Source organism: Sminthopsis crassicaudata, chromosome 4 (assembly GCF_048593235.1).
Source record: "Sminthopsis crassicaudata isolate SCR6 chromosome 4, ASM4859323v1, whole genome shotgun sequence".
In the NCBI taxonomy this organism is placed as follows: domain Eukaryota; kingdom Metazoa; phylum Chordata; class Mammalia; order Dasyuromorphia; family Dasyuridae; genus Sminthopsis; species Sminthopsis crassicaudata.
The window spans coordinates 26109611-26121591 of NC_133620.1; the positions used below are offsets into that span (position 1 = coordinate 26109611).

Genomic DNA, 11981 nt, shown 5'->3' on the forward strand with positions numbered 1-11981 from the left:
GGACCACCCTGTCTCTCCTCCTTCCCGAGCCTCGCTTTCCCCATCTGTCAGGATGATGGCACTGGAGCTTCTTCCTTTGCAGGCCGGGGCTTTGGAGTCCTGGAAGGACATGAGTGAGGGAAGGTCAGGGGGCGCCGGACAGTCGGGGGAGGGGTCTTTGAAGCCTGGGCCTTGAAGTCAGGAAGAAGGTTTTGTTCATGATATTCCGTGAGCCGTTGTCACTGAGCCCCAGGACGGAGGGGCCGCGGGCACAGCGGGCCCCCAGGAGGCACCGGCGTGCTCCAGCGCAGACACGGTTAATAGGACCCGGGATGACTTGGGAGCGTTCTGGGCTCCTCTGGGAGGGGCCGGCCTCAAACCTGGAGCAAGCAGGGAAGGCTTCTTGGCAGAGGTGGCTCGGAGCAGAGCCTGAAGGCCACGGGGATGCGGAAAGGCAAAGGCGTGGAGGCCGGCGGGGGAGCAGAGGGCCCCGGAGGGCAGGACGGCCCGGCAAGGAGGGCAGTGGGAGCATGAGGAGGACTGGACCCGCAGCGGGGAGGAGGAGGAGGGGCCTGGGGCCCAGGGAGGCAGGAAGCTTCCCAGCCCTGGGACGAGACCAAGGGGAAAACCGAGGCAGGCCAGGCTCTGAACGCGGGTCTTTGTGCGTTAAATCCAGCTCTCCAGGGAGAGCTCCCGGCTGTCGGGGCCCAGTGAAGTGACTGGCACCATCAGGGGGAGCCCTTGTGACCCCCCCTCCCCGAGGGCACGGGGTCTCCTTGGGAGCTGTGGCAGCCCTTCCCGAATTGGAGGCCAGGGGTCTGGGGGATGCTGACTGGGCCGGGCCCCGCCGAGTGCCTCAGTCTTCCATCTGTAGATGGGGATAGTCCTGGTGTCCCCCAGGGTGACGGGGAGCATGGAGGAGTACGGGAGCGTCTGGGGCTCCCAGCTGTCTGGGGGCGGGGGTGGCAGAGTGGGCGGGGCCAAGAGGGGGCCTGGCTGACTGGCAGAGTGATGTGCCCGCGGCAGTGATAGGAACGTTGTTGAGGGTGGAGGCAGACACAGGGGGGACTCACCCTGGCGAGTCTGAGATGCCCGGGGCCGTCCGGGTCAGGGTTGGTAGCAGGAGCAGCGGGGAGGGCGCTGGGGGTTGGCAAACGGGGCTGGGGTCTTGGACAAAAAGACAGTCACTTCTGAGTGGTGGGAGCCAGAGAGGTCACCGAGGGAGGGAAGAGGACTCGGGACAAACGTGGGAAAGATGCGGCTCAGTGACCGCCAGGGTCCAAGGGGGGCAGGGGGGCCCGAGGCTGTGGGGAGTCAGGGAGGATAAGAAGGAGCGTCTTCAGCGGAGTAAGAGCAGCAGTGAGCGCCCCACGGGCCGAGGTGGGGGGCGGGGAGCGGGCGGCCTGGCCTCCCACCTGTGGAGGTCCCAGTTGTCCCGGGCTGACCTGTCTTGGGGGATCCTTCCCACCCCATACTTCCCCTCTCTGGGGCCGGCCCTTCCCAGCCTTGGCCCCGCGGTTGTCTCCCCAAGCCCAGACTTCGCTTAGGTAGCGGCGCACCCTTGGTTGCCCCCATGGACTCAGGACCTTTCTCCCAGCCTCCGTCCCCTCCCTGTGCCCTCTGTGTTCTCAGACCTGTCCCTAACCCAGCAGTTCGGCCTCTTTATGGGGGCCTGGCTTGTGCTCCCCCCCCCAACGCCTCCCTTCCTCCCTCCGTCCCCTCCAGCTTTGATTGGCAGCTGCTGGCCTTGGTGCTCCTGCTTTGGCTCAGAAGGGTGAAGCTGACCACGGCTCACTCCAGAGAAGCCCCCCCCCCCCCCGGCCCTCCTCCCAGCTATCCTGCCCCATTGTGCGAAGGTCACCAGCAGAAGGACTGCCTCTGGGGTCAGGGGTCAGGGGTCAGTTCATCCAAAGTGGGCAAGTCAGTCATTTAGCTTTGACAGCAAGCCACGAAGCCCCCGCTTCCTTCCAGTACCCCCCGAGGGGGAGCCTGCCCCTGCTTGGCCACAGAGTCAGCATGACCTTGGTTCTGAGGGCTTTGGGCCAGGGCGGCCCACGTGGTTCTGAGCCCTCGAGGCTGGGCTGCCTGGCACCCTGAGCTCGTCTGACTTGGGAGGGAGGCAGGAAGGTAAGGGAAGGAGCCCTCATTAAGCACCAACTGCATATGAGGGCGGGCTAAGCACTTGAGAACACGGGTGTAGTCAGGGTTGTGTCCGCTTGGGCCCAGGACGGAGGGAAGGTGCAGAAGGGAGAGAGTTCCCTGACCAGTCACCCTAGGGGCCCCTCCCCCTGGCCCCGGCCCAGCATGTTCGTCAGGACACAAAGCTCAGCCATGGAAGGAGGCCTGGGCCAGGGGCTCCGGGGTCCTCTCTGTCCCTCTGTCTCTTCCTCTGTGCCACGAGGGGGTCCCTGGTGACTTGCTTTCTGTTGTCTTTGGAGTGGCAGACGGATCTCTTTTCTTAACTGCCTAGGTCCTGCTATTGAGCTGGAAAAAGTAAAGTCAGAGTCCCTCGAACCAGAGCCGGAATTCCAGAAGACTTTCAGTGAGGAGGCAAATACGTCGTCCTATTATCCTGCTCCCGCTCCCGTTATGGACAAGTATATTCTAGAGAATGGCAAGGTATTATCTGTGTTTCTTCTGGCGGCCACAGGTAGGGGGGTGGGGTTGCACAGGGAGCGGGGGGCTCTCGGAGGGGCCGGCCACAGGGCTTGTTGCTGCTCTGCTGCACTGGGGGGGGGGGGGCACAGAATCAGTGCGCTCGACGCCTCTTATTGTCCCTATTTCACAGATGAGGAAACCGAGGCTCATTGGGGCTGCACAGAAAGCAAGGGCAGCTCCTGGCCTTCCCTCTCCCCCACCACATCCTCCCAGCAGCCCCCTCCGCCCCGTGGTTCCCTGTGGGCTTCCCTGGGTGCCCTTGGCAGAAGGATGAGCAGGTGTCCGGGGTGAGGGGGCAGAGAGCAGGGAGCTCGGGGTGCCTTTGAGGGCCCGAAGGAGGAAGAGCACTCGAGTCTGAGCCCCAGAGCTGGAAGGGGCCTTGGGGCTGTTGAACCTAAGCCCCATTTGGCAAAAGGATAAACTGAGGCCCATTGAGAAACAATTCCCCCACAGTCCTCCGGCAGCAGCCACCCATAGTGAGCTTCTCTCTGCTCTGCCAGCAACACAGGCGGCACCTTTTCCCATAGCCCGGCTGTACAGGACTCGGGGCTCCCTTCTTCCCTGAGGCCGTATCGGTCTGCTTTTGTAGGGGATGGGCTGGGGAAGAGCCCATCAGCTGGGGCCCCCCGAGGTGCCCCATCAGGCAGGGGACCCAGAATCACAGAACAGCCAGGGGGAGGGGCCTTAGAGACAGCTCATCCATTGGAGGGGGGGCCGGAGACCCCTGACACCAGCCTGCTCTTTTATGGTGGGAAGTTGGGACAGAGTCACTGGGGGGATCGGAGGAGGCCTTGGAGCCCAGCTCTCCTGGCTGCACGTACCACACCACACTGCCCTGAGGCCCACGGGCATCGTGGTGGGGGCTGCACGGGCATCGTGATGGAGGCTGCACGGGCCTGCTCAGCTCCAGTCCACTAGTGAGGGGCCCCCAGGAAGGCCGGCCACCCACAGATGGGCCCTCCTTTGCAGGAGGTGTTCGCCCTCCTTGGGGGCATCTCCCTGACAAGCTCCTGACCAGACCCTTGTCCACTGAATTATTTAAGAGACCCCCAGGGAGGACCCCTGGCCCTGCACACGCAGCCTCCTGTCCCTTCTTCTGCGAAGGTGCCTCTGGTTCTCAGGGACAGTGCTTGGGCCCTGGGGCGGGGCTGCCCGTGCTGGGCTTGGGGAGTGCCTCCATCTCCAAGCGGCATGGGATTCCCCGACCGGGGTCCTGATCGCAAACTCTCAGGGAGAGACAGAGTAGCCGAGACAGGCGGGGGTAGGGCCTGGGGAGTCATGGGTCACAGAGCGGGACCTTCTGGGCCATCCCATCCTCTCCCCAGCATCCTTCAGCCTTGCAGGGCCCGGGAACTGGGGGCAACCAAGCGTCCTCCTCCTCTGAGAACACACCGCCTCCTGTTACCGGGTCTCTCTCAGAGACGGGCAGAGCTCAGTGGGCGGGACCTGTGGCTTAGCTGCAGTTGGGACAGTCTAGGAACCGGTGGTGGCTGGTGAATGCCCCAGGACACGGGCACCTGGCGGAGCAGCAGTGACAGGGTCAGAGGCTGCAGGGTCGGGGAGGCCTGGGCTGCCAGGACAGGACTCGGGGCTTTACTCGGGGAGCCACTGAGTACTCTTCCCCCCACCACGGAGGCTACCAAAGGAGACACGACATTGGTGACAGAGCCTGCGTGACTGTGCTCTCCCGAGGGGGAGGCTGGGGGCTCCCGGGGCGGGCCTTCCCGAGGAGCTCCATCCGCCCAGAGGAAGCTGCCAGCTCAGGGTCTTTCCCCGGGCCACGTTTAATTCCTGGGTACATGGATTGAGAGCTTAGGAGCCTCCCTCTTGTGACCTCAGGAATGAAAAGCTCAGATGTGCATTCACATCGCTATTTTTCCTCTAATTTTTCTGAATGTTATTTCATTAAGCATTTCCCTATTACAATTTTTTTGTTTTTTGTTTGTTTTTTCCTGAGACAAGGGGGTTGAGGGTTAGTGTTTGAGACTGGAGTTGAACTCAGGGCCTCCTGGCTCCAGGGCCAGTGCTCTGTCCATTCCCACTTACATTTGAGAAGATTTTTAACACTTGTTTTTGAAAATGTGGAATTCCCAATTCCCTCTGTCCCTCCTACGCCTCCCCTGTGGAGAAGGCTGGCAGTTAGTATGGGAGAAGTGGCCATCAGCCCCTTCCCTCTGAGCACCAGCCTTGCCCTTCATAGAGAGAAGGGCATCGATCGTGCCCGTTAGCCTCGTTGCCCAGCCTTCGGGGCTGTCCCAGGCAGAGCCCTGTGGGAACGGGGTGACAGCTGAAGGGTGCGGGGCGCCACTGGCCTGTCCCTTCTTCCCGCTGGGGCCTGTTGTGGGGGGAAGCTTTCCTAGCGGAGGTCCTGGAGCAGGGGCGGCCGTGCACCTTTGGGGCCTTGTGGATTAGGGCTGGACCTTGTTCCACGTGCGCAAACCCCAAGTTGGAGCAGGCTTTATCTCCCTGGAGCTGCTGGGAAGAGCCGCTCCAGTGGGGGGGGGGGCCAGGGAAGGAGGCCCCTCCAAGCTCATGTCGGGACCCCTGAGGGACCTCTGCCTCCATTTCCTAGCCTTCTAGGACAAAAAGTCCTCAGAACCACAGATCAGATGATGGCTCAACTTTGACATCTTCTCTCCCCCAGTGCCCCCAAGCCCCCCCCCCCAAGATCTGGCAGCTGAAGAAGGGGCGGGGGGACTTCTAGGGTAGAGATTGGCTCCAGCAAAGTGTTCTGGGAGATGCGCTGGGGAGGGAGCCCCCAGCCTCCTCACTCACTTTGCATCAGGACGGGCCGGGAGGGGACGCTTTGGGCAGAGTCCAAGAGCAGTTGGAGTTGTATCGCACGTATTAAGGTGACCTTGTCTACCCTCTACAATCCTCCTCAAACTGGCTTTTTTTTTACCCACTGAAAGGGTACATTTCTTTCTGCTAAGCATTTATTGAGCACCTACTGTGTGCCAGACCCTGAGATAAGTGCCAGGGACACAAAGAAAGAGTCCGGTGCCTTTCTGGAGCTCCCAGCAGCACAAGCTTGGGACAAGCAGGACCGGGGGCCAGGTCAAGGGGGCTGGCGGGGGCTTCTGCACCCCACAGCCCTGGTGTGAGGTGGCAGAGCGTGGAGAGCCAGAGCACTGAGTTCCAGAGCGGGAGGGGCAGAGGCAGCAGGGAGCCCTCCAGGTGCTTGGCTGGTAGGTGCCTGGAAGGGTAGTCAGGAACTTGCGCTGATAGAGTGTGGCCCAGCAGCGGGGCAGTGCCCATTTCCATAGCTTTGCTCAGCAGGAGCACCCACACCTCTGCCCCATGGCTCAGACCCCCAGACACACCCTCTGAGAGAGGCCTTGGAGATCCCTTCCCAGTAAGAGCCCCAAGGAGGCACGGGCAGGGACGCCGGCTGTTATCAGACCTGGCTCCCAGACCTGGGCGTGGGAGAAGCGGGCGGCCCGCTTGCCAGCTTGGTGACTCTGGGGGATTCTGTTCTTCTCTGCCCTAAGTTCCCTCCCCTGTAAACTCAGGGCATTGCCCTGGACGATCTCTCAGGGTCCCCGAGCACCCCCTTTGACATTGGGCTGCCGAGGTTCTCTGTGGCCAGGCTCGAGGCCCTGGGTGGCTGGTGCAAGGGAGGGTGACATGGGCAGACCTTTAGGGCCCCCCAGACTGGGTCAGTGCACCCTCAGTCCCAGGTAACCCACCGTTGCTCTGATTCCTGCCCCTCCAGGTCCACCTCGGCAGTGGGATCTGGGTCGATGAGGAAAGATGGCACCAGCTGCAGGTCACCCAAGGAGACTCCAAATATACCAAGAACCTGGCCGTCATGATCTGGGGCACGGACGTGCTGAAGAACCGCAGCGTCACCGGGGTGGCCACCAAGAAGAAGAAGGACGCCGTCCCCAAGCCGCCCCTCTCCCCTCACAAACTCAGCATCGTCAGAGGTGGGTCCTGGCCCTCATGCACTCACTCGTACCTGGTGCCCCTGTCAGGATCAGGGGGCCAGGGAGCCTGGTGGGCGCAGGACTCGGGAGTTCTCGGCTCCGGTCTGACCCAGTGCCCCCCGTCAGTACCAAGGGTGCCAGGGAGCCCGGTGGGCGCAGGACTCGGGAGTTCTCGGCTCCGGTCTGACCCAGTGCCCCCCGTCAGTACCAAAGGTGCCAGGGAGCCTGGTGGGCACAGGACTCAGGAGCTCTCGGCTCCAGTCTGACCCAGTGCCCCCTGTCAGTACCAAGGGTGCCAGGGAGCCCGGCGGGCACAGGACTCGGGAGCTCTCGGCTCCGGTCTGACCCAGTGCCCCCGTCAATACCAAGGGTGCCAGGGAGCCCGGCGGGCACAGGACTCGGGAGCTCTCGGCTCCAGTCTGACCCAGTGCCCCCTGTCAATACCAAGGGTGCCAGGGAGCCCGGCGGGCACAGGACTCGGGAGCTCTCGGCTCCGGTCTGACCCAGTGCCCCCCGTCAATATGAAGGGTGCCAGAGAGCCCGGCGGGCACAGGACTCGGGAGCTCTCGGCTCCGGTCTGACCCAGTGCCCCCCGTCAATATGAAGGGTGCCAGGGAGCCTGGTGGGCACAGGACTCGGGAGCTCTCGGCTCCAGTCTGACCCAGTGCCCCCCGTCAATATGAAGGGTGCCAGGGAGCCCGGCGGGCACAGGACTCGGGAGCTCTCGGCTCCAGTCTGACCCAGTGCCCCCTGTCAATACCAAGGGTGCCAGGAAGCCCGGCGGGCACAGGACTCGGGAGCTCTCGGCTCCGGTCTGACCCAGTGCCCCCCGTCAATATGAAGGGTGTCAGGGAGCCTGGTGGGCACAGGACTCGGGAGCTCTTGGCTCCAGTCTGACCTAGTGCCCCCGTCAATACCAAGGGTGCCAGGGAGCCCGGCGGGCACAGGACTCGGGAGCTCTCGGCTCCGGTCTGACCCAGTGCCCCCGTCAATACCAAGGGTGCCAGGGAGCCCGGCGGGCACAGGACTCGGGAGCTCTCGGCTCCGGTCTGACCCAGTGCCCCCATCAATACCAAGGGTGCCAGGGAGCCCGGCGGGCACAGGACTCGGGAGCTCTCGGCTCCGGTCTGACCCAGTGCCCCCGTCAATACCAAGGGTGCCAGGGAGCCCGGCGGGCACAGGACTCGGGAGCTCTCGGCTCCGGTCTGACCCAGTGCCCCCATCAATACCAAGGGTGCCAGGGAGCCTGGTGGGCACAGGACTCGGGAGCTCTCGGCTCCAGTCTGACCCAGTGCCCCCCGTCAATATGAAGGGTGCCAGGGAGCCCGGCGGGCACAGGACTCGGGAGCTCTCGGCTCCGGTCTGACCCAGTGCCCCCGTCAATACCAAGGGTGCCAGGGAGCCCGGCGGGCACAGGACTCGGGAGCTCTCGGCTCCGGTCTGACCCAGTGCCCCCCGTCAATATGAAGGGTGTCAGGGAGCCTGGTGGGCACAGGACTCGGGAGCTCTCGGCTCCAGTCTGACCTAGTGCCCCCGTCAATACCAAGGGTGCCAGGGAGCCCGGCGGGCACAGGACTCGGGAGCTCTCGGCTCCGGTCTGACCCAGTGCCCCCCGTCAGTACCAAGGGTGCCAGGGAGCCTGGTGGGCGCAGGACTCGGGAGCTCTCGGCTCCAGTCTGACCCAGTGCCCCCCGTCAGTACCAAGGGTGCCAGGGAGCCCGGCGGGCACAGGACTCGGGAGCTCTCGGCTCCGGTCTGACCCAGTGCCCCCCGTCAGTACCAAGGGTGCCAGGGAGCCTGGTGGGCGCAGGACTCGGGAGCTCTCGGCTCCAGTCTGACCCAGTGCCCCCCGTCAGTACCAAGGGTGCCAGGGAGCCCGGCGGGCACAGGACTCGGGAGCTCTCGGCTCCGGTCTTCACTGAGTGGGTCCCTCCCTGACAAAGGCCGGGTCCGGGGTCTGCACATCCGTACTCCTGTGACCTTGGCTGCCGAACAGGTCGTGGAGGCCCTAGCCTAGGAAGCTCCCTCGGGGACATTCCACGTTCCAGGCTCTTGGGCCCAGATGTTTGGCCCCTTCTCGCTTCCGTCTGCCCTCCCGGTTGTAGTAGAGCACCTGGCAGAGTGCCCACGCTCACTCTCTCTGCTCCCAGGGCCCTCCCAGGGCTGGCACTCCGGGACTCTGTGGAAAAAGGTGGGTCCGTTGCCGGGTCCTGGGCAAACTGCGGCCCCTGCCCCTGCTCCTGCAGCGATGGGGTCAGCTGCTCTCAGGCTGCCCCAGAAGGGACGGTCCCTAATCTGAGTGGTTGAAGTCCGGCTGCTTTTTGTTTAAAGTCTTAACGTCTGGAGTTTCATTTTAATGTTTAAAGTCCCAGGTCCAGGAGGGGGAGGGCAGGAAGGTGAGCCTGGGGGGGGGGGTTCCAGCAGAGTCCTGGGGGAGACGGGAAGAAGACAGGGAAGGGAAAGGCAGAGTTCTGGAGGTGGGACGTGGGTGGGTGAGCGCCTTCCCTGTGTGTGACGGGCTGGAGGCCAGGGACGCCGGAAAGGGCATCAGCCCAAGGTAAGGGCAGGGGTCACAGTGGACCCCTGAGGAGATCAGGGAGCATCACTTGGGCTGAATGGATAGTAGCCTCCAAGTAAAGGCAAGTGGGGCCTCGAGCCCCCGAGGTCCTGATGAGCAAGAGACTCCCCGAAGAGAAGTGACATGGATGAGGCTGATAAGAAGGGAAACTGAGCCAGAGGGACCCCCAGGTGTCACCAGCTCCTGCCCCTTTTCATAGAAAACTGAGGCACAGAGCTCAGGGGGCTTGCTCAGGGTCTCACAGAAGTGGGATTTGAACCCAGCTCCTCCGACCCAAAGCCAGTGGCCTTTGCCCTCGCCCTCCTACTTGTAACTGCCCCGGAGCCCCGGGGTCCCAGCCCCCTCTCCTGAAAATAAAGCGACTTCTGACTTCTCCTGCGCCCCTCCCCCAGCTAGGACTTCTTTGCTGTGGGGGGCGCCTCTTCTTTCTCTTTTTGTCGGCAAATCTCCGTGGTTTTCCTTGTGTCCCGCCTTTTGCCATCTCGTTTCACGGGGTCAGGGAGGAGCCCCCAGAAGGGGGAGTGAGGGGGGGGCATGAATCACGTGGGATTGCTCCCCACCCCCTCCACAGACACAGACCTGGGTGACTGGAGAATGGCCAGAGAAAAGGGGGGGGACGAGGGGGGGCGGGCAGAGACAGGCTTGGGCCCAAGTCAGAGGGGTCCAAAGGAGGGCGGCCCAGGCTCCGGGAGGAGTCCTCCCTTGGGGGGGCACCGGGCTCCTGCCACGCCTTCTTCCGTCCCCTGCTTTTTAGGAGGGAGGAGGGAAGGGGCTCAGGACCAGGGGCTGCCGCGAGTTTCAGCCCAAGCCCTCGCAGTCCCCACCATGGCAGCCTCCAGCCGGTCCCCTGAGGGAGGAGTGCCGCCCCCCCCCCAAGCCCACGGGGCCCTCTGGGTCCTGGCAAGGGCACTGGCCGGCAGCTCCGCCCCTGGCGTTCCGTCCCTGCCCTATTTTGTCCCGGGGCCCCTTCGTGCTGACTCCCCCTGCAGGTTAGGAGGCATTAGTCTGATGCTCTCATTTTACAGATGAGAAAACTGAGGCAGAGAGGCCTTGCCAGAGGCGGCACAGAGAGGGCTCGGGAGCAGCTGCATCTGGGGGGAGGGGCGGGACTGCAGGCGCGGGGATCCAGAGGGCAGGAGGGAGAACCTCACTGAATCCCAGCTGGGGGGGGAGGGAGGCGGGGAGCCAGGCGGCCGAAGAGGCTGGGGGGGAGGAAAGGTAGAGGGCGGGGCAGCTGGAGGCTGGAGAAGGCGGGGCGGGGCAGCTGGAGGGCAGACGGCCGCCGCCCCCCCTCAGCGTCCTTTGCCCCCCTGTCTCCCGCAGAGTGTCTCTACGACCGGATAGCACAAGAGACCGTGGACGAGGCCGAGATCGCACAGAGACTGTCCAAGGTCAACAAGTACATCTGCGAGAAGATCATGGACATCAACAAGTCCTGTAAGAACGAGGAGCGCCGGGAGGCCAAGTACAGCCTGCAGTGACGGGCTCTCCGCTCCTTGTGCGCCCGCCGCGGGCCGCGCCGGGGGGCGGGGTGGGCGAGGGCAGCCTTCCAGGGGGCTCGAGCCCGCGGGCGCCCCCTGCCGGCGGCCCGCCCGGGATGCATTCGGATATTGGCCACGCGGCGCCGGAGGCCGAAGGCCAGGGTTCAGAACCCAGGGCCGGCCCTGAGGAGACAGGACCTCGGCCGGGCGATTCGGCTCTGCGGGCCTCAGTTTCCCCATCTGTCAAATGGGGATAATAATCCTTGCACTACCTACCTCACAGGGCTGTTGTGAGGAAAGCGCTCGGAGTCTGGGAAGCGCTCTAGAAATGGGGGCTCTTGTTAGGGCCGCCGGCCGCCGCCCGGGGAGGCGGAGCCGGAGCCCGAGGGGGGAGGGGCTGGGAGGTGTCAAGTGCTTGCCCGGCGTGGAGCTGAGCTCGCTCCTCCCGGGACTCTGTTTCTATCTCTGTTCCTATGTTTTGTTGTACAATAAAGCCTCACGATTTCTTCGAAGAGTCACCAGCTGATTCGGGCGGGTCTGGCCCGCCCCCGCCGGCGTGCGCATGCGCGGCTTGGACCCGTCTCCCCCAGATGGTTTGTCCCTTGAGGGTTCGGGTCCGCAGTCGCGATGTCCCCACTTCCTAGGCCGGAGCTCAGGGGCAGCTCGTGCGCACGCGCGGCCTGCGCTCAGCCGGGGTGGGGGGAGGGGGGGCCTCCCGGACCCCTGGCGCAGTGACACTTGGGGTCCTCAGGTGCCTCGCGATCGGGGGGAGGGGAGGCCGCCGCCGTGCGCCGTCCGCGTGCTCCGCTTTCTGGAAGGAGGCCTACCTCACAGGGCTGTTGTGAGGGGTCAGGGAGCGAACAAACACGCGTGAAACGTTTCCAAAGGAGGGTCTGGGCCGAGCTGCAGCCGGACACTCGAGAGAAGGGGTCAGGTTGTGGCGCTGGAAGAGGGAGGCGAGGATGGCCCCGCAGCCGCAGCCTGGGACCCGGGGGGGGAGGGGCGGAGGAAGGCGCGAGCGCCGTTTGGCCCCGGGGAGTTGGAAGTGAGCCTGGGTTACCTGAGCGGCCGCCAAGCGCACGGAGGTGGGAACTAACCTGCGGGAGGCCGCCGTGGATCAGCGAGCACTTCTTTCTCTCAGTGGTACTCAGCTTTTCCAATCACAGAAAAGTAAAGATCGCTTTCAGCTGTCCTTATTGTAAGATTTCGAGTGCCAAGTTTTTTCTCCCCAACCCCCCCCCCCAACAGCGAGCACTCTGGCAGGGGGGCACGTGCGCGCAGCGATCGGTTTTCGTATTGGTCACGTTGAGAAAGGAAAAATCAGAACAAAAAGGAAAAAAAACAAAACAGGAGAAA

At 63.8% G+C, this 11981-nt stretch overlaps 2 protein-coding genes across 2 annotated transcripts in view; both read left to right on the top strand.

Moving 5' to 3' along the window:
- BEND5 (BEN domain containing 5) overlaps positions 1-11137 on the top strand; it is a 29265-nt gene extending 18128 nt beyond the window's left edge. Inside the window, exons 4-6 of the mRNA XM_074265990.1 lie at positions 2450-2598; positions 6353-6566; positions 10468-11137. Of these exons, the coding sequence (XP_074122091.1) occupies positions 2450-2598; positions 6353-6566; positions 10468-10625 (521 nt within the window). The 3' untranslated portion in view covers positions 10626-11137. The remainder of the gene's footprint in view (positions 1-2449; positions 2599-6352; positions 6567-10467) is intronic.
- Positions 1-11981, top strand: part of AGBL4 (AGBL carboxypeptidase 4) — a 726120-nt gene that overhangs the window by 640926 nt on the left and 73213 nt on the right.